We start from the raw sequence: 22,749 nt of genomic DNA on the forward strand, positions 1-22,749 counted from the left end.
AATCATAGCAGGGTTACTTTAAAAGCTGTGCCTGTACTGTGTAGGGTAACTTCTTCCAGAACATTGGCTCCATCACTCTTTTTGCTGTGATTGGAACTGCTATCTCTGCATTCATAGTTGGAGGAGGCATCTACTTCCTTGGTCAGGTAAGACCTGATTAGGCTATGTTGTACTCATAAGTGTGCTTGTCATAGTGGCCAATGTCCTTCATGGTGTATAAATGCTGAGCTTATTTCTTTGCTGAAATTTTTGCTCCCCCCCTCAGGCAGATGTGATCTACAAGATGACCATGACAGATAGGTGAGACTTTCCATTTTAACATTTCTATGCCTTAGTTGTATTTCTGCCCAGTTTATGTGATAGTTAATACTAGACTTGAAATGTGTGTTTTCCTCGGCGTGTTTTGGGTGGCGTTTCCTATCTTATCCTATCTTAATGGCTTGGTTAGCACAATTCATCTAGCCAATTAGAGATGTTTTGTACCATGTAGCTTCTTATACTGGGAATACTAACACATCTACACATCTAGGTAGGTAGGATAGTGTCAAACTCACATAGGACACAGGAAAGGAATGAAATTAAGGGGGGGCAGTCGCTCACTCTGAGGAACGGGTTGAGTCAGAGGATAAAGATTCCAGTCAAATTATGGACAGAAATGTAAAAATGAAGTTGGTGGAGAAGTTCTTGTCAGGTTTCTGCATTCTGTTGTGGTACCCTTTAGCAAGACATCTTCTTGCGGTGACAGCAACGAGTGGGGAGCAGTTCTCTTTGCCCGCCTGGCATGAAGGCATACAGTGGGGCAAATAAGTATTTAGTCAACCACCAATTATGCAAGTTCTCCTACTTGAAAAGATTAAAGAGCCCTGTAATTGTCAACATGGGTAAACCTCAACCATGAGAGACAGAATGTGGGAAAAAAACAGAAATTCAGTTTGATTTTTAAAGAATTTATTTCCAAATTAGAGTGGAAAATAAGTATTTGCTCACCTACAAACAAGTAAGATTTCTGGCTGTCAAAGAGGTCTAACTTCTTCTAACGAGGTCTAACGAGGCTCCACTCGTTACCTGTATTAATGGCGCCTGTTTTAACTCATTATCGGTATAAAAGACACCGGTCCACAATCTCAGTCAGTCACACTCCAACCTCCACTATGGCCAAGACCAAAGAGCTGTCGAAGGACACCAGAGACAAAATTGTAGACCTGCATCAGGCTGGGAAGACTGAATCTGCAATAGGTAAAATGCTTGGTGTAAAGAAATCAACTGTGGAAATGGAAGACATACAAGACCACTGATAATCTCCCTCAACCTGGGGCTCCATGCAAGATCTCACCCCGTGGCGTCAAAATGATAACAAGAACTGTGAGCAAAAATCCCAGAACCGCACGGGGGGACCTAGTGAATGACCTACAGAGAGCTGGGACCACAGTAACAAAGGCTACTATCAGTAACACAATGCGCCGCCAGGGACTCAAATCCTGCACTGCAAGACGTGTCTCCCTGCTGAAGAAACTACACGTCCAGGCCCGTCTGCGGTTCGTTAGACAGCATTTGGATGATCCAGAAGAGGACTGAGAGAATGTGTTATGGTTAGATGAAACCAAAATAGACCTTTTTGGTAGAAACACAAGTTCTCATGTTTGGAGGAGAAAGAATACTGAATTGCATCCGAAGAACACCATACCCAATGCGAAGCATGGGGGTGGAAACATCATGCTTTGGGGCTGTTTTTCTGCAAAGGGACCAGGACGACTGATCTGTGTAAAGGAAAGAATGAATGGGGCCATGTATCGAGAGATTTTGAGTGAAAATCTTCCATCCATCAGCAAGGGCATTGAAGATGAGACGTGGCTGGGTCTTTCGGCATAACAATGATCCCAAACACACAGCCAGGGCAACAAAGGAGTGACTTCGTAAGACGCATTTCAAGGTCCTGGAGTGGCCTAGGCAGTCTCTAGATCTCAACCCCATAGAAAATCTGTGGAGGGAGTTGAAAGTCCGTGTTGCCCAACGACAGCCCCAAAACATCACTGCTCTAAGGGAGATCTACATGGAGGAATGGGCCAAAATACCAGCAACATCAGACAATGTGATTTTTCTGTTGACAATTACAGTCCTCTCTAATATTTTCAAGTGGGAGAACTTGCACAATTAGTGGCTGACTAAATACTTATTTGCCCCACTGTATGTGAGATCTGGGTCTATGTTAAAAGAGAAATACAGGCCAGATTAACTGAAAAACACTGGCAGTCTAACATGGTTTACTAACACAAAGAAACAGCAAACTAACAGCATAACACAGTGACTTGGACAAAGACTAAAGTGAAAACCAAACCTATAAAGTGAGACACACAGGTGAGTGAAACAAGAATTAGTTTTTGCCCTCTGTTGTCTTCATGCTCCTCCATCTTTCAACACTTTCAGCAGTTATATAAATTTCCATAACATTCATAACAATTCAACCAGTCACAGCCTCTACTTTTAGGCTAACTGGGATAACCATTAATGTTTTACCATTACACAAGGCATATACTATAATCTAGAGTAGCTGAGCATTTTAAAATTCTAATCTTTTTTATTAGCCTGGTGAATTGGTAAATAATACAGAACTTCTTCATCTAAGTGAATTTACTGTTATTCACTTCCTTTGGTTTAATCGCCGTTTTAGATCCTTGCGGAATCATTCAAACCATAGACGATTTAAACGAACACTGGTAGTTTGACTGACTCGGTAGATGCTGTGCGTTAAAGAAGAGGGCTAACAGGATGATACTGCAATTTGTTGAGCATGTCCACGCTTATATATGATACAGCCATGCAGACTGTCCATCCTCTCTCCTGTTTATTCATAGCCACCACTCAGATTTCTCTCCTTAATTCTAATAATTTTATCATAGAAGTTATTTTTCTTGGATAAACTATTTATTCAATTACGTAAGCTATTTGGTTAAAATTGACTTTCTTTTTCTTTAGTTTTGCATTTGGCTCACTCATCTCCGCCGTAGACCCTGTTGCTACCATAGCCATCTTTAATGCACTCAACGTGGACCCAGTCCTGAACATGTTAGTGTTTGGGGAGAGCATCCTTAATGACGCTGTCTCTATCGTCCTCACAAAGTAAGATTCCTTCTCTTACATTTCTTCAGAATTTGCAGTTTCTTCCACCAGATTTGGCAATCTGTGACACACTATTTGCTTATGCTCAATGTGACATACTTAGTCAACCATAGGAACTGTAAAAAAGAAAAAATGGTAGTGGACAAAAAAGGCTCAGTTAAAGTGATTTCTGAAGCCCAAGTGCAATAAGAATATACGGGTAGTGTGTGTGTGTGGGGGGGAGTGTATATGTATGTAAAATAACATCAGTTTTTACATATGTTTTTATAGTTGCTACCAGAATAATTGGATTTGAAACTTGATATTGTGTATTACAGTATATGTTGCTGTATTTCTGTATGCCTGATGTATCAGGTAGCTGATAATATCGGCCGATAGAACCATTTAAAAATGAAATCGGATAATATCAACATTGTTTGTTTTCATTATTGGTTTTGAGCCAAAATACATGTGGCAGTGCTGTCATGTCCCCTTATTGCCTACCTGTGTTTCTAGTATTTTGTCGCCCCCTGCTCATGCTAGTGTGTAATTAGTTTTGATAAGTTCCAACACTTTTTGCTGACGTAATCATATGTCGCCGCGAGCTAATAGAGAGAACTAAATGGATGAGCTAACGTCTACAGGCTATGTACCATCGCAGTTCTTGCCATCTCACCACATTTTTTGTGCCTTATACAAGCATCGCTTGTAAGTTATATTCTTCTTTTGTTTTATATTCATGAACGTCGATTTGTTGGCGATCTGTCGATTTGTGGACCCACACAAATATTGAGGACAGAATAAGTGCCTTATTGGCACTTTGCACTTGGTCCAAAAAACTGATATTTGCACTATTTCGATTTCAACAATAAACATTGTAGTGCACTATAGGCACTATTTCCATTACTTCAGTTCAAGTTATTTTTAATGCAGAGTTAATGCATTAGTTAATGCATAATCAGACAGTAACTAAAGGTTTGGTAAAATTAAAAATGTACATAGGCGTATATAGGGTTAGTGTTTAGGTTTGGGTTTGTTAACTTAAGCATCTATAATTTCTTAGTTAAGGGACACATGTGCTACACTTTACAAGAAGGGTCCAAAAAGCATTCAGTAAAGATTAATGAAGGTTAAGCGGGGGGAACTTAAAGGGCAACTGAAGAGCTTTTCAGATTTCGCTCTTAAGTGTTTTACTCAGTTGAATTGTATTAAATGCGTCATTCGCTCTCTCAAAAAGTCACATAAAAAAAAAATAATAATAATTGACCGCGTAGTTTTTGAGTTATGGCCATAGCAACACCATAGCAACGAGGGACGCGCCGTCCTGCCGACCCCTACCTCATGACGTAACTTCCAGGAAGCCTCGCCACCACTCTGAACGCGGAAATATAGCACCACGCTATCCTCGCCATATATTGCAAACATTTTCTGGGTTTTACTCGCGGGATTCGTCATGCCATCTCGATGTGTAGCGATGAATTACTCACAGGAAGATTCGAGACTCTAGGAGTGGTCCCAAAACAACTTCTCCTGCAAAGGTTTGGACCGTTTTTGTTAGCATGCATACAAGTCCCCAATCGGCTCATTGTTTTCATCATTTCAGCCACGACAGCTTTGAAAACCTACAACAATGCAACCTTGGTTTTGCAAAGACGTAAGTAGAACATTAATGGCTTTTTTTGATAAACGAGGAGGACTCCTACTGCCTGTTTGTTGAAGTGCGACATTTTTTTTTTTTTTTTTTTTTTTTGCTGTTGGCCTGTCATAAGTAGTAGATAGGTTGGCTGACGTCGTCTACTCGTGTGATTTTATTACTATATCAATAGGTGTTATGTAATTTCAAATGTCCCCAGCACCAAATAGGTCCTTGGCTCGTTTTTTATACTTTAACATCAAGGTCTGCCCATTTTGAAGAGGGAACAATAGCATCAAATAGATGCTGCTATGACTGGGGCATTATTATTTGATCACCAAGAAATTATTATTAAATTAAAATTAGGATTCATCCAATATTTTCATGCTGCTGTGATTTTTTTTTTCTCCAGGAAGCCAAACATAAAAAATTAAGTGGCGGAAACCCTCAACACGATGAAAAAAGCGTTGCAAGTCAGTTGCCACCCAGTTTCCTAAAATCAAGAGAGAGTGGGTCGAGTCATATGATGACCGAAGTGATGCGGTGTCCAGCGATGACGACTGAAGAGATCCTATGAGGCCTGCCAGATGCAGAATTTCTTCCATCTGCGACATCAGATGACGATGATTTAGGAGAAATAAATGTAGCAAATTTTGATGACATGAAATCATAAACTAGTCATATATACAGTACACATTTTTTAAAAGAAAAATCAAGTTACCTTCATATTTTAATGATAATGCATTATCTTTGTATAGAGAACACTTCATGTTACAGAAAAGAGTAAATACATATACATAAATCTGGTATCATTTATTATTGTGGCCTTTCAAATATTTTTTCAGAATGTAATATAATTACAATATATTATATACCAATAGAATACATTAAACAGTCAACAAAATGTGTCAATGTTGTTAACAATTTATGGTTTTAGTTTTTTAATGTAATTCATGCCCCTGTCAGTGCTTCAGCCTCCTCAAGTTTGGCTCTCACATCTGGGATCTCCTGATGACACAGGCATACTCTTGGAAGGGTAATTACTTGACGGTTTACAGCAACACCTGGAAAATAAAATGGTTTTGTCATTTATTTTGAAATATCAATAACATATCATTCATTTAGCCACATTTGGGCTAGCTTTATCATATTTAGATCGGTAGGAGCTGTCCCATTACCTAATCCAGTTTTAGCTATGTGTAGAGCATTCATTTAGCCACATTTGGGCTAGCTTTATCATATTTAGATCGGTAGGAGCTGTCCCATTACCTAATATCCAGTTTTAGCTATGTGTAGAGCATTCATTTAGCCACATTTGGGCTAGCTTTATCATATTTAGATCGGTAGGAGCTGTCCCATTACCTAATATCCGGTTTTAGCTATGTGTAGCGCATTCATTTAGCCACATTTGGGCTAGCTTTATCATATTTAGATCGGTAGGAGCTGTCCCATTACCTAATATCCAATTTTAGCTATGTGTAGAGCATGGAAAAAATACACAACCATGTAATCACATTCTGATTAAAAAAAAAATCACGATGCTGGACTTACCACTCACTCTCCCGTTTGTGAAGTGTCGAGCTTTCAATTGGCGTCATGACGCCATCTGCTGTGTCAAGTAAATCGCCGTCATCTGACGCCTCAGGTTCAAACATGTAGGGATTAATTGTAGTTCATCTTTCCTGGGAGCCTTTGCCATCGGTAGCGTCACGAAAGAGCGATCCTGAATGGTTACCTTTGGTGGAAATATCACTGACATCGTTGTTGCTGCTATACTAGCTCTGAGTAGTCTTCTGTTGCCTATGTCACACTTCCGGGTTTGCGAAGGGACCATTAACGGAGTGCAAAAAAACTAAAAAAACACAAATTATCCTTACAATTACGTGTTAATAATGTCATGGTTGTTTTGATGAACTTGTCCCAAGTTTATATTCATAAAATTACACCAAAATCCGGAAAGGTCTTCAGTTGCCCTTTAAGCATTTTTAATTTCTTAGTTAAGGGACATATGTGCTACACTTTACAATAAGGGTCCAAAAAGCATTCAGTAATGGTTAATAAAGGTTAAGTGGGGGGGGGGACTTAAGCATTTAGAATTTCTTAGTTAAGGGATGTGTGTGCTAACCTTTAAAATAAGGGTCCAAAAAACATTCACGAATGCCAAATTAAGATTAAGTAATACTTTATAGGGCTGCAGCTATCGATTATTTTAGTAGTCGATTAATCGATGAACTAGTTAGTTCGAATAATCGAGTAATCGGATAAGGAACATAAAAAATTTAAATACCTGAGCTGAGCCTCAAACGATATTTTAAAAAAATGAGGATCTACAGTGCCTTGCAAAAGTATTCGGCCCCCTTGAACCTTGCAACCTTTCGCCACATTTCAGGCTTCAAACATAAAGATATAAAATTTTAATTTTTTGTCAAGAATCAACAACAAGTGGGACACAATCGTGAAGTGGAACAAAATTTATTGGATAATTTAAACTTTTTTAACAAATAAAAAACTGAAAAGTGGGGCGTGCAATATTATTCGGCCCCCTTGCGTTAATACTTTGTAGTGCCACCTTTTGCTCCAATTACAGCTGCAAGTCGCTTGGAGTATGTTTCTATCAGTTTTGCACATCGAGAGACTGACATTCTTGCTCATTCTTCCTTGCAAAACAGCTCGAGCTCAGTGAGGTTGGATGGAGAGTGTTTGTGAACAGCAGTCTTCAGCTCTTTCCACAGATTCTCGATTGGATTCAGGTCTGGACTTTGACTTGGCCATTCTAACACCTGGATACGTTTATTTTTGAACCGTTCCATTGTAGATTTGGCTTTATGTTTTGGATCATTGTCCTGTTGGAAGATAAATCTCCGTCCCAGTCTCAGGTCTTGTGCAGATACCAACAGGTTTTCTTCCAGAATGTTCCTGTATTTGGCTGCATCCATCTTCCGTCAATTTTAACCATCTTCCCTGTCCCTGCTGAAGAAAAGCAGGCCCAAACCATGATGCTGCCACCACCATGTTTGACAGTGGGGATGGTGTGTTCAGGGTGATGAGCTGTGTTGCTTTTACGCCAAACATATCGTTTTGCATTGTGGCCAAAAAGTTCAATTTTGGTTTCATCTGACCAGAGCACCTTCTTCCACATGTTTGGTGTGTCTGCCAGGAGGCTTGTGGCAAACTTTAAACGAGACTTTTTATGGATATCTTTGAGAAATGGCTTTCTTCTTGCCACTCTTCCATAAAGGCCAGATTTGTGCAGTGTACGACTGATTGTTGTCCTATGGACAGACTCTCCCACCTCAGCTGTAGATCTCTGCAGTTCATTCAGAGTGATCATGGGCCTCTTGGCTGCATCTCTGATCAGTTTTCTCCTTGTTTGAGAAGAAAGTTTGGAAGGACGGCCGGGTCTTGGTAGCTTTGTAGTGGTCTGATGCTCCTTCCATTTCAATATGATGGCTTGCACAGTGCTCCTTGAGATGTTTAAAGCTTGGGAAATCTTTTTGTATCCAAATCCGGCTTTAAACTTCTCCACAACAATATCTCGGACCTGCCTGGTGTTTTCCTTGGTTTTCATAATGCTCTCTGCACTTTAAACAGAACCCTGAGACTATCACAGAGCAGGTGCATTTATACGGAGACTTGATTACACACAGGTGGATTCTATTTATCATCATGGGTCATTTAGGACAACATTGGATCATTCAGAGATCCTCACTGAACTTCTGGAGTGAGTTTGCTGCACTGAAAGTAAAGGGGCCGAATAATATTGCACGCCCCACTTTTCAGTTTTTTATTTGTTAAAAAAGTTTAAATTATCCAATAAATGTTGTTCCACTTCACGATTGTGTCCCACTTGTTGTTGATTCTTGACAAAAAAATTAAATTTCATATCTTTATGTTTGAAGCCTGAAATGTGGCGAAAGGTTGCAAGATTCAAGGGGGCTGAATACTTTTGCAAGGCACTGTATGTACAACAAAAGAACATTTAGCTAGCTTACATACAGGGCCGGCGCTAGCTATTTTGGTGCCCTAGGCATTGTGGTGACTACGGCTTCTTACTAATGGAAACATTTCGGTATCAACATAGTTGTTGCATAAAACCACTACCGGTATGTCTCGTAAAATTCCATTTAATTTTCATTGTGCAATGAATTTGCAAGTCACATCATTTCCACCACAGCGTTTTGGAATGTTTTTTTTTTGGTTGTGCACACTAATAAATCGATCGTAACCCGATTTCTGGAGTTACCAGATTATTCAAGTGGTCATGTAAAGAGTATGATCCGCTATCCTTTATCTGATAAACACCGCTATTTTTCATCTCTGAGCATGTGTACAAATGTAAAAACGGATGTCGCTAGAGAGGCCTTAGGGACGCCTAACTGATTCGCTTTCAGCCTATGGGCCTACTCTGCAGTTAGCGAGCTTGTGTAACGCAATCGCCACGCTCGCATTTGAAGAGGTTCAGTGGGATAACTTCAAGCAAGCATGGATTTTTGGTAGACATAGAGGAAGGCCTATGCTGAGACCAGGAGTTTTACATCATGTACTTGGAATCGAACTATTGACTTAACATATAAACCAGGTTTTTCCTGATTATCACAGCACTGAAGTGCACGTAAATGCGTCAAATCTCATTATTGTCATTACCTGGTTATTCCCAGTTATCAGATTATTGTAGTCATGTAAACGTAGCTGATAATAAATAAACAATTGTTTAAAAAAAAAAAAAAAAATCTTGCCTGCAAGTGATGCGCGGGCATCATCTCGCTGCTTTTTCCTCTTCCTATTTTCCGCCCCCGACTCTTGTTGTCTTTTCGATGATTTCCTTTCAAGAATAAACTTCTGCCAAATTTGCGACTGAAGCATAATGGAGCAAACCACTAGGGAATTGGGGGGGGGGGGGGCACCAAAGGTAGACTGACGAGAGGGCCGCACAGGAGATTCTTTTTTTGTGTAAATAATGAGCCTATGTTACTTATATTTATATTACTTGCATTTATCAGGGTTTACAAAGTTTTATTTTAAATACTATATATTGTTGTTATTATTACAATTACTATTTTTTAGGATTTTATACAAACTTTTTTTTTTTGGTGCCCCTTCAGGCAGTTGGTGCCCTACGCGCAGTGCGTGTTATTCGTATGCGGAGCGCCGTGTCTGCTTACATAGCACAGGCCGCTATCTTAAATGCTGTAAAACGTTAACTTTTTTTTTTTTTTTTTACAATGCTCTTAACAAATAGTTCAGACACATATTCTCACAAAAAACGGCTAAATATACCCATACATTACGGATGCATTAAAAAAATCATTAGCTCAAACAAAAACTTAGCTTATGTTGGTCTTAACAAGAAGCAGCTGGATTCAGTCACGTGAAATGAGGCAAACTAGAGGGCAGTGTATCCACCCAAATCAATAAAACTAAATGCAAACACTTTCAAAACAAACCATTGGAATGCCACTTTAATTAAACGAATACTCGAAGCAGCAAAATTTACTTCGAATATTTTTTTCTAACCGAATACTCGAGTTAATCGATTAATCGTTGCAGCACTAAATACTTATAAGGTACGTTCACGTGAAATAATACCATACTTAAGGTTAGGTTAGCAGCACCTAAGGACTCACAGAGCAATGTTTCTCATTTTAAAATAACATAATCACTTACTAGCACGAGTATACATTAATAGCTATTTATTGATGCACTAATGTATATGTGAATTAATGTTAAGTAATGTATTATATATATATTATATATTCTAACCTAACCTTAAGTATGGTATTATTGCACGTGAACGTACCTCGTAAGTATTACTTAACCTTAATTAACCATTACTGAATGTTTTTTGGACCCTTGTTGTAAAGTGTGGCGCACATATCCCTTAACTAAGAAATTATAAATGTTTAAGTTCCCCCTCTTAACCTTTATTAACCATTACTGAATGTTTTTTGGACCCTTATTGTAAAGTATAGCACATGTGTTCCTTAACTAAGAAATTATAAATGCTTAAGTTCCCCCTCTTAACCTTTATTTACCATTACTGAATGTTTTTTGGACCCTTGTTGTAAAATGTAGCACATGTGTCCCTTAACTAAGAAATTATAAATGCTAAGTTAACAAACCCTAACCCTATATAGGCCTATGTATTTTTTTAATTTTACCAAGCCATTAGTTACTGTCTGGTTATGCATTAACTAATGCATTAACTCATGTTAATTAATATATTAATAAATGTTAGATAAGCACTTATATTAATTATTGTAATGTTACTTAAACATTAGTTATTGGCTAAAAATGCATTAACTAATGTTAATTAAGGGACCCTCATTGTAAAGTGTTACCCATTTATCATTATTGTCAAATGTATCACATATGATATAATAATTTACGGACCTCATTGCAGTGGAAAAAAAAATTGTTTCAAACCTTATTGTGTTCAATCTCACTTTAGTTGTATTTGTTTTACCAGAGAACTGCATCTGATACTTAATGTATCATGTATAATGCAAATTAGAGAACATTTATGCAAATTAATTATTATTATTTGAAATTTTTTGTTTAAGGAGAACATATAGCTTTCAAAGTTTAAAAAAAAATCTGAATTTTCTGTTCATTATTTCTGGAGTCAGGCATTATTGGGTTAAAGCATCAAGTGGGGCATCACAATACAATTAGCCATATTGTTAAGTCCACGAACGGATATATCTGTATCGGTTTGATATCAGTATCGGAATTTTTGAGTTGGACAATATCAGGATGTCGGTTATCGGTTAAAAAGACGTTATCGGACAACTCTCATGAACATATATATTTTTTACAGTTAAAGAGAATGTATGCACGTACAAAAAAGATTCATATAACAAAGTATAACAGAAATATCCTCATAACAGTACCATATAAAGTTGTGATGTCGTACCTGTCCTAACTATAAAATAACTATAAACAGTATTTAAATTGCTTAATATTCATCTCAGCAAGTTCAACAAACAGTTCTGTAATGTGTACACATTGCTGTATTTGAAAGTTTTAGTTTATTTGAGTTAAACACGAAGTAGGGTGTTATTTGCGTATATCTCTACAAAGACCATTAAAAGCCTGATGTGATACAGTCGATCTGCTAAATAAACATTTTGACGGTGGGTTTTTGTCCTCTGCATTCCAAAGGGACATTTTTCACTTGTAAATAGAGTATGACTGGCCTCTAGGGTCAGTCGAATGTATTGCTAGTCTTCAATCTCATTTTGTTCTCTCTCTCTTGCCTTTTCAGTACTGCCGAGGGTTTCTTTTCCCGCTCAGACACAACTAGAGTAACAGGCTGGGAGACATTTTTGCAAGCAGTGGGTTATTTCCTCAAAATGTTCTTTGGTTCTGCTGCCTTGGGGACTCTCACAGGACTCATCTCTGCTCTTGTATCCAAATATTTTGGGTTTTCTTTTAGTTGAAAAAGTGAACATCAATTTTCAAGACGTGTTATTGAGCCTCCTTAACTCGCACCACAGTTCTTAAAACATTTTGACTTGAGGAAGACACCTTCACTAGAATTTGGCATGATGATTATCTTTGCTTACCTTCCTTATGGCCTGGCAGAGGGCATTAAACTGTCTGGTAAGTGTACATTTGAAGGATGACTAATAATGTGAATGTAATGAATGAACCCTTGGCCACTCTCTATCCACAGGAATTATGTCCATCCTGTTTGCGGGAATCGTGATGTCTCATTACACCCATCACAACCTGTCTCCTGTAACCCAGATTCTCATGCAACAGACGCTGCGCACAGTGGCCTTTATGTGTGGTCAGTTAATTCCTACGAATAGCTGTAATTTCCCCATCACTAATCACAGTTATGGTCATTAACATTATTTTCCTTCTCTCTTTAGAGACATGTGTGTTTGCCTTTCTCGGGTTATCCATCTTCAGCTTCCCTCACAATTTTGAATTATCGTTTGTTATTTGGTGCATCGTAAGTGTTTTTCTAATCTTAACATCTGTGTCAATGATTTGTTTTTATTTGTATCGGTAGACTAACGATGAGTCTTTTTCCAGATCCTGGTTCTTCTGGGCCGTGCAGTCAACATCTTTCCCTTGTCATTTCTGCTCAATTTTTGCCGAGACCACAAGATCACACCCAAGATGATGTTCATCATGTGGTTCAGTGGTGAGATGAGACAAGTCAACATTTGTTTTTAAAAGAACAATAAGTTACAGTATGCTATAAACTGCCGGTCCTTAGAACGACTTGGAGGGCGCAATTAGGCCACCTCCTGTCATAGTGTAATCATGTCACATTCAGCCTTTGTTTTTATAAAAGGCCTCTGAAGATTTGTAACCAGTAATGGGGTTAGAAACTATTTTCGTGTTGAGGTCATGTAGGAACTTGATGATACAGCCAGCCATCATATGAACTGTTGTAACCACAAGTCTGATCCTTTGCAACTTACAAGTTGTTGCTGGCCAGCCACAGATGCAGTGTTTTTGTGAATATAGTGAGAAGCCTTTGCCCCCTTCTCAATTTTGTTTTAAATAGTTTCCCCACTTTAATTTTCAAAATCATCAAAAAAAACTGTAACTATTAGACATGATTACCTAAGTAAAAATAAATAAAGTGCAGTTTATATAGTAATTGGTTATTTCATGTACTCTTTTATATAGCAAAGGTGGCTGGGGTTTGAGCAAGACTAGTCTTTTTTGGAGCAGAATTGCTGTGGGTTTTATCCGCCGATATGATGAACCTGTCGAAGTATTCTTGAGCAAGATACCACACCCCATGTAGCTCCTGATGCTGTGACTGCCCAGCCATCGCATCATTACTATGTACAAAATTTTATGATTGATAAAATTTGCATATTTATATTATTGACAGATTAACTGATTTACTTCATTATCGTTTGAAACAAACATCTATTTTCTTTACCTCGTATCCAGCATGGACTTCATAATAATTGACATGACACGGGGCGAGGGGCCGATCCGTAGGGTGCCTATTTTCAAAAACTTCAAATTCAAATATTTTCAAAACCAAAGCTGCTACCTGCGTAAAACCAAAACAGGCACCTACCTTAGGCATACATGAGTCTCCATGCGCAGCAGCATCAAAAAATTCAAAATCTTTCCCTGATTAAATTCTAAATAATTATTTTTTTATATACAGTGCATCACAATAGTGAGTACACGCCTCGCATTTCTGCAGATATTTAAGTATATCTTTTCATGGGACAACACTGACAAAATGACACTTTGATACAATGAAAAGTAGTCTGTGTGCAGCTTATATAATAGAGTTCATTTATTTTCCCCTCAAAATAATTCAAAATATAGCCATTAATATCTAAACCCCTGACAACCAAAGTGAGTACACCCCTTAGAAAGTACGTACATCTCTAAATGTCCAAATTGAGTACTGCTTGTCATTTTCCCTCCAAAATGTCATGTGGCTCATTACAGGAGTGCTGTCAGCATTGCTGCAGAGATTGACGAGGTGGGGGGTCAGCCTGTTAGTGCTCAGACCATACGCCACACTCTACATCAAATTGGTGTGCATGGCTGTCACCCCAGGAGGAAGCCTCTTCTGAAGACGGTACACAAGAAAGCCCGCCCGTCTCATCAGACCATAGGACATGGTTCCAGTAATTCATGTGCTTTGTTGACATGTCTTCAGCAAACTGTTTGCGGGCTTTCTTGTGTACCGTCTTCAGAAGAGGCTTCCTCCTGGGGTGACAGCATTGCCGTAGGCATAGGGGTTGGTGTAGGACCAGATGCCCTCGAGGAGCTCAAGGCTAGCGTAGTAGCCAGCATTGTTGGCGTAGCCGTCAAAGCTGACCGAGTGGAAACACAAAGAGCTTTTTCCGCTGAAAATTCTTGTGAATAAATGCTTAAATCCCTGAATTCTTTATAGATATAGATGTAAAACAGTCTCGATTCTTGGCTAAAAGCAAAAAAAGAGAGGAAAAAAAAGGGCAGTTAGCAGTTATTTTAAGTAAATATTTCGAATATGATGCTAGTTAAGTCACTGTGGCGGTCTCCTTAGTACAACAAAGAGCTTTATACGTTGAAAATTTTTGTGAATAAATGCTTAAATCCCTGAATTTTTTGTAGATATCGAAATAAAACGGTCTCGATTCTTGGTTAAAGGCAAAAAAAACAAAAAAAAACGGGCAGTTAGTAGTTATTTTACGTAAATAAGTCGAATGTGCTGCTAGTTAAGTCACTGTGGTCGCCCCCTTAGTACCACAAAGAGCTTTTTGCGTTGAAAATTCTTGTGAATAAATGCTTAAATTTCTGAATTCTAGTCTTGATTCTTGGTTAAAAGCAAAAAAAAAACAGGCAGTTAGAAGTTATTTTACGTAAATATTGCAAAGTATAATGCCAATGTTGTAGCCCCTAATTACTCCAATGGATTTTTTTCACGTTTCACAATGCACACATGATACGAAAAATATAATAATTACCTTGATTCCTCGAACAAATCATTCCTAAGACAATCCTTCATGTTTGTATGCAGTACAGCTTTCGTACTTTTCCAACATAAATCCGGCGTTACATCGCTGCATGTGACCGACTGCCAATAAATGAAGCGGAGTTTGGGACGACCCCCTTCGGGAAGGCTGACGCAGTGATTGGCAAATGTGTCAGGTCAATACTGTAAATTATGAAGTCTAGGGTAGGAAGAAGGCAAAATCAGTCAATCGCAGGACTGATGCAGGGTGACAAATAATTTACAATTTCAACCATAGTCAGTTCAATGAATTGAACATGTTAAATTTTAAGTGTTCTGCATGTCTGAGAAAATATTAATGGCCTCTTGTTTTGATCCTGCATTTTTAAGGACTGAGAGGCGCTATTCCCTATGCTTTGAGCCTGCATCTTGGCCTGGAGCCGATTGAGAAGCGGCAACTCATTGGCACCACCACCATCATCATTGTCCTCTTTACTATCCTCCTCCTTGGGGGCGGGACCATGCCGCTCATCCGCATCATGGACATTGAAGAAAGCCAATCGCGGCGAAAGAGCAAAAAGGACATCAATCTGAGCAAGACGGAGAAAATGGTAACCTACATTCACACCCCCCCCCCACACACACACACACAAACACTGCATTGATACAAGTGTGTGCCACCCTCTTAAATAGAATGAATTGGGAAAATCGATTGTTTTCAGGCCACAGAACAGTGTACGTTAAAGATAATCATTCATTTCAGTGGTGTTACCAGGATGCCAGGTGTGGGTGGGCATTAGTCTTACCTGGGGGGGGGGTGGGGGCAAAAAAAAAAAGCTACAATGCTCTAGTAGTTTGAAATCCAGCGTAGGGATACTGCACCTTAAAACATGTTTTGTTTTCTCCTTGAGATAACTGTTGCTGTGATTTGGTCTAAACAAATAAAAGTTGATTTGATTTTATTTGACTTAGAACACATCCATAACTGAACAGTATTTGAACATGCAGGTGACAATGTTTTTTTTAGGTAACCTATTGTTGTTCCTCGGTTTTATTAATTATTATTATTATTATTATAGTTATTCTGTGTTCCGCAGCCCCTTTGAGCTCAATTTGACCTCCTTAGAATCCTTCAAAATGCACCAAAATCGGCAGGCAGGTCAAGACAGGTGCAATCTTTGATACCGTGTAAATACAAATTCCAAATACAGTGGTACCTCGACATACGATCGCTTCGACACACGATCTTTTCGACATCCGACGTAAAATTTGACTTGCCATTTGTTTCTACATCCGACGACAAGCTCGAAATACGACAACATGGCAGCACCACAGACGAAAGCACGGCGGATTTTCTTGTGTGACAAATCAACACAGGTTTCAGAAAAGGTCTGTACAGGTGGTGAAACAAGGGAAAAAGTTGACACTTACCTTCTAAATAAAGATGCAAATTACAAAAAAATGAGTGTGGGGTGGGCATCCGTGAAATGCTCAACAATGCATCTACACGGGCCTCAGACGACCATCGTTCGCCAGTCTTTATAAGTTAAGCTGACAATTCTTATTGTGGTAACATCTCCAAAGAAATCGCCAGCTTCGCCACATTTTTATCATTTATTTCACAACTTATTCAACACAAAACGCCTACTGTCGTCCGCAATTGACTGTGTTCTCCAGAAAACATTGAAAGTGAAAGTGAAACTCTTCAAGCTCACCGCTCTCTGTCTCTGGCACGTCAGCCCCGCGATGCGTTCAGGTACAGCAAAAAACGTCCGCCACATTATAACCCGATTCGTTACATTAATACAGGAATTATTATTATTATTTTTATTATATTATTCCGATTTGTATTTTTAATTTATTTGTGAGGAAAAGCGACATGGAAAATGAATGAATGAATGAATGAATGTTTTGCTATGTGTAATTGCCATTTGTTATAGTACCAGCAGTATGTATTAAGGATTTAGTGTAGGTTTTTGGGTTGTGGAACGAATTAATGGAATTATAATGTATTCCTATTGGAAAATCCTGCTCGACATACGACCATTTCGATTTACAAACAAGGTCCTGGATCGGATTAACTTCGTATGTAGAGGTACCACTGTACACTGTAGGGCTCCCTAGCAGTCATTCTTTGTCCCGCCGACGCTTTGAGCCCTACTTTGACCCCCTCAAAATGCTTCAAAACTCACCAAACTCAACAGCCAGGTGAACACTGGTGAAAACTTTGATGAAATGTAAAAAAAAAAAAAATAATAATAAAAAAACATGCGTAAATGTGTGTAGCACCTCCTAGTAACAAAACCAACATTTGATTTCATACATATATGGTGAAAAACACAGACAAGACTGAAAAAGCAGTTTCTGCTCTTGCACTCCTCTTTAAAAGAAACTGCTGTATTTTAAACCAAAACAACTGCTGTGTTCGATAGAACAATATGTCTATATGCTGCCATAGCAGATTCATGGCGCATAAAGCCCCCGAACTATTTTTAATTTGTCTGTTTTACCCTGAAAACCCCCGTTTACAGACGTCGCTTAACCGCTTTTGTTTCGACCCAGCCATAAAATAAAGGTACCGTAATTATATTTACTATTCAAATGTCTGTCGTTTTTAGCTTAGAATCATTCATTTATGTCTTATATTTCGTTTAAAAAAAAAAAAAATCATTCACTCACATATTTTAAACTTTTAAACAAATTATGTCACAATGAAAAAAATGGCGTCTGTAAAAGAGTCACGGATATCTACCTCATAACTATCGCTTAATTGTATTTTTTTTGTTACTGTCACATTTTCTCCGATTTGTTAGATGCTCCAAACAAAAAAAAGTTGAAAAAAACGTTTAAAGCGTAAATATATGAAAAAGAAAATCTCGACCACTCCTTGATGTCTGCGATTTCTGCATCGTGACCCTTGTTATATTACCATGTTTCACCCATAAAATCCCCCAAAAATCCAGTTGTGGCCATTCACAGCTGTGTCTTGACACTCAGTGATGCATGCTACATGGAGTTTTTGGATCGAAACAAAGTAGGTACACGATAATATCTATTTAAAGTCATGGCGTCTGTAATTCTGTTCTCGCGTGCTCTCACCTCCAGATAGGGTTTTGCTGTTTCATTTTGTGTTTTTTTTTTGTTTTTTAAATGCCCTCCTGCTCAAAATTTTTCTTCCCCCAGAAAATTGAGATTTTAAGCTTTCCAATGATGTATCACACATGCATATCGGACAATTTTGAAAGTTGGCTAAATTGGGGGTCTCAGAGCAGAACTTCAAGTCACCTGAGTGTTTTCCGCCATACATATATATATATATATTTTTTTTTTTAAAGGTGAAAGAGGAGGCAACAACGCAAAGGTTAAAACTTAGAACACATCGGTACTATATGAATGGGATACCGTACGCAGTGCCCAGACTGCCGTTAGTACTACATCCAGTTTTCTTTGGGTAGGCAGAACGTGTCCGTGGGTGGGCACTGCACCCCTGGTAACGCCCCTGATTCAGTTTTATCACAAATAAACACTAATGTTGTTAATGAGTCAATATGGTTGCTTCAAATCATTGATGTAGTGTCTGTATAGCTTATATTTTTCTTGTGCTGCATTTTCTTATTTTATGTTGTTCTAATGTGGACGAACGCTGCATTCCAACATCAGATTAGCTCACATTTCTCTCTACATTTAAAATTCCCTTTGCGTCATCTTCTCTCCCATTCATTGAGATGGTGTGTGATCTCGTCACTTCCTGTCATCTGGACCATCTTTTTTCTGGCCCAGCTATCTTCCCTTCATCCTTTTCCCCCTTTGGCCACTTAGTCTGCCCAGCTGCCATTTCTTTCTATTTATCAGACCCCCCATTCCCTCTACCCTCTTCTCGCTGCCACCAGGGAAATACTGTTGAGTCGGAGCATCTATCAGAACTGACAGAGGAGGAGTACGAGGCTCACATATACCAAAGACAGGATCTGAAGGGCTTCATGTGGCTTGATGCTAAGTATCTTAACCCTTTCTTCACCCGGAGGCTTACCCAGGAGGTAAGAGATGACAAGAGAGAGAGAAATCCTCTCTCACATGGGAGACTGTTTCATCACTTTGATAGCAGTCCTTTAAGCCAATTAAAGTACTCTGCATAGGGATTCATGATGGGTTTTTTTTTGAGCCCGAGTGTACACATCATTCTGTTAAAAAGAAGTGACAGAGTAAAAGTAATGCTGTTTTCAGTTAAAAGAAAAAAAAAAGTTTTGTTTATTGGTATTGGCACTCACGTGGGCATTCTGCGTAATGTTAATTTGTGTCTTATGGGGATACATTAGATTTTGTTACTTTCTGTGTGGCACTTTTTCATGTAAAGCTATCCAGTGGTAATGTGGCGAAGGAACTGTAAATGTCCATTCTCCAAAACTATACAAGGTCAAAATGAACTATGACCACTCAACTCCGTCTGTTGACTAACTCAAAACCTATAGGCAACAATAAGTCCACAATTAATTAATTTTATTTATCGGCCCTGAGATCAGATCGATACATACGTGGAAACCAAATATAAACCCGATCTTTCCACAAATAAGGGAGGAGTAACTGTATTAATTCCACAATTAATTAATGTAATTGATCAGCTCTGAGAAAAATAACTAAAAATAAAAAATCCAGCTCTGGTTATTGATGCTTGTGCATCCCTAAAATATGCCAACCAAATTTCATTTCCATCTGACCACAAATAATGGCGGAGTATGAATTTTAACTCCGTAATTCATTAATGTAATTAATCCACCTTGAGACAAATCAAGCCTCCAAAGATTGATTTTAGGGAAGTCCTGATCACATATTTTTCCACCAGAGTCCGAATCACCTGATTTTGAGAGTCTGCCGATACTAAGTCCCGATCCGATACCGAAAACGGTATCTTTATCTTTTTGTTTTTTTTAACATAAGTTACAAACATGTTACTGTCCAACCATGCCGCCTTCCTAAAGTGGATTGTTTTTAAACAAGAATAATGTAGAAAAATTCTTGTTTTTATTAAATTCTTCATTGAGTGAGTCCATTCACGCTTTGATGCTCACGCTGCAGAGAAGAGCCTCTCCCTTACACAATGAGTTGCCACAGCACACTTATGCAAGTTTAACAATGATTGACAGATTTGTGCCTTAAATTGTAAAGCTACCAAGCCTCTCTGGCAACATCAAAGCTACAAACCTGTCAATCATAGTCAACTTTAAGTACCAAACGCAAGCTGGACCGTTTGGCCGCACTGCTTAGCAGAAGGGAGGGTGAGAGGCTGTGGCGCTGTACGAGCATGGAGCAGAAAACAAAACAAAAAAAACAAAAAAAAAAACAATGTTTTTCACTCGATTCCAATCCTCTGAAAAATGGCGCGATCATCCCGATTTCCGATCATGTGATCTGATCGAGACATCCCTAATTGATTCGTATACATCCCTAGAGTGTACCTTCCAAATTTAATTCTGATTCCTCCACCAATAATAGAGGAGTAGAAATTTGAGTTTGTGCCCTCCACAAGAAGAATAAGAACGTAGAAAAGTAAGTGAGATTTTAAGCTTTCCTTTTGGCGGTCCAGAACATAAACGTGTCGAATTAATACAATTGAAAGCATTGTGGAATTTAACTCTCTGGCTGCCCTTGATTGTGATAGATTTAAAATCTATCCTACCTGGGAGGGTTAGCAGTGAAATTCATTACTCCCAGTTCAAATGGATTGGAAAAATTCAGATGGATTAACAGCAAAAGGATAAAAAGAACAACATGATCAAACTTCTGTAATTGCAAATGGCACTGAAAGAGTTTGCACACAATTTGCACATCCAACAACGCTGTTAACTTGTAACATGTTTTCGAAAGGACCTGATGCATGGAAGGATCCAAATGAAGACGCTAACCAACAAGTGGTATGAAGAAGTCCGTCAGGGTCCTTCAGGTTCAGAGAATGAGGACGATGAGACAGAATTGTTGTAAAATGAACACTGACATGACATGAAAAACAGTCTGCACATATTTTGTGGCAGTCACATGCACTTCCTTTTCTGCCCTCGTGGTAACGCATGTGCTGCATCTACTGGTTGTGTTGTTTTATTCCAAAACTACACTCGAGATCACTGGAGGCATAAACATTTCTGTGAAAAGAATTTTTTCTTACTTGAATGCCATACCTTCAGCATGATCCAGAGATCACTGATGGTGGACAGAACTTTGGGAGTTCTTTTTTTATTTTTATTTTTTTATTTTTACATTTTCCACATGTGATTGAACAGACACTTTGAATGTAAAGGAAAAACAAGAGCACAGTTTCTGTTTTTTTTTTTTTTTTTTTTTTTTACTGTTTCTGGTTTATCAAAAGGGAAATTTGTGTCTCATGAAGAATGTGAAATCATGTCACTTTATATTCTATTCATATATATTTCTCGCCACGTCTCTTTGTTTGCACCTTTGATTAATCGAATGGGGATAAAATGTAAGTGCGACGATGCACCTGTCAGTTCTTTGAAAGGCACCAAAAAAAAAAAAAAAAAAACAATAATTCCTTTCATATTCATTAATTTGCTCTAATATATGAGTCTAGTCCCCGATGGGATGTTTCATGTTTTTATCCCCAGGCAAGATTCTCTTTGCCACGCTGTACTTTAAATACAACTACAAATGTGGCTTCGGGGGGGAGGTTTAACTGTGGATTTCTAACAAAGTTGACACCAATAATTTTCTTCGTTTTTGCCCATTTATTTAAATTGCGTTTTAAATGTTTTTGTACAATCGCCTTAAACAATTTGGGAATAAAAACATCACAAAATTCATGTGAAAAGTGTGCATTTATTGGGTTTTTCTCAAATGTTTATTTATATAAAATATTTTGAAAAAAATCTCAACAATGTCACATTGAAGAAATACAGTGCATCTCAATTGTTACACAAATATTTGTCAGTAATCACGAGTGAAACCCATGTATTAAATAAATTCACTCGACACTTTAATTTTTCCAATTTTGCCTGCAGAAAAGCATGTTCCCTTCGTTCATATGCAGTCAATACTTGGTTGGGTGCTCTTTATGCATGAATTGCAGCATCAATATGTGAGCACCCTATTAAACCGCTAAGGTGTTATGGAAGGTCATGCTGCTCTTAAAGTCCTTAGCTTGTCTGCATAATTGGATATAGTCAAGTTTTAATGCTGGCTAGCCAATTAAGTACAGTAATGTGTATATGGTTTTACAGTTTTGCCAATCTTTTTAAGGTAACAACATTGAAGAAATCAATTTTAGTAGATTGAAAAAGAATTTTTATTCTCTGCTATTAAAGAAAAAAGCTTGTACATGTAGAATCCAGTGTACATTTTACTGTTTGGAATAAAAATGCATGTCCTTAAGTTAAATCCTTCACATTCCAATTTATTGATTTTTTACAAGGTTCATCAGCATTCCCAAAGAAGTAAATGTTTGGTTGGCATGCAGGTAGGCACACAGCACTATTATTAAATGTTGAACAATCAGCTTCAATTGACTCCACTTCATCTAGGGTTTATAAGACCCTGGCCTCTCTGTGGATCTTTGCATAAAAATAACCAAATACTTTGCACC

The 22,749-nt window shown here is 38.2% G+C and overlaps 1 protein-coding gene across 2 annotated transcripts in view; it reads left to right on the plus strand.

Moving 5' to 3' along the window:
• The window catches only part of slc9a8 (solute carrier family 9 member 8), a 76,563-nt gene extending 54,751 nt beyond the window's left edge, over window positions 1-21,812 (plus strand). The window contains exons 6-16 of one of the 2 annotated variants that reach the window (XM_057829878.1): window positions 45-146; window positions 266-300; window positions 2,974-3,117; window positions 11,994-12,135; window positions 12,226-12,331; window positions 12,405-12,521; window positions 12,607-12,689; window positions 12,773-12,884; window positions 15,552-15,772; window positions 19,052-19,198; window positions 21,024-21,812. In XM_057829878.1, coding sequence (XP_057685861.1) covers window positions 45-146; window positions 266-300; window positions 2,974-3,117; window positions 11,994-12,135; window positions 12,226-12,331; window positions 12,405-12,521; window positions 12,607-12,689; window positions 12,773-12,884; window positions 15,552-15,772; window positions 19,052-19,198; window positions 21,024-21,137 — 1,323 coding nt within the window. In that variant the 3' untranslated portion in view covers window positions 21,138-21,812. The remainder of the gene's footprint in view (window positions 1-44; window positions 147-265; window positions 301-2,973; window positions 3,118-11,993; window positions 12,136-12,225; window positions 12,332-12,404; window positions 12,522-12,606; window positions 12,690-12,772; window positions 12,885-15,551; window positions 15,773-19,051; window positions 19,199-21,023) is intronic. The other variant, XM_057829879.1, reaches the window with a different exon arrangement.
• The last annotated feature ends 937 nt before the right edge of the window (window positions 21,813-22,749 follow it).

Source organism: Corythoichthys intestinalis, chromosome 2 (genome assembly GCF_030265065.1).
Source record: "Corythoichthys intestinalis isolate RoL2023-P3 chromosome 2, ASM3026506v1, whole genome shotgun sequence".
NCBI classification, from domain to species: domain Eukaryota; kingdom Metazoa; phylum Chordata; class Actinopteri; order Syngnathiformes; family Syngnathidae; genus Corythoichthys; species Corythoichthys intestinalis.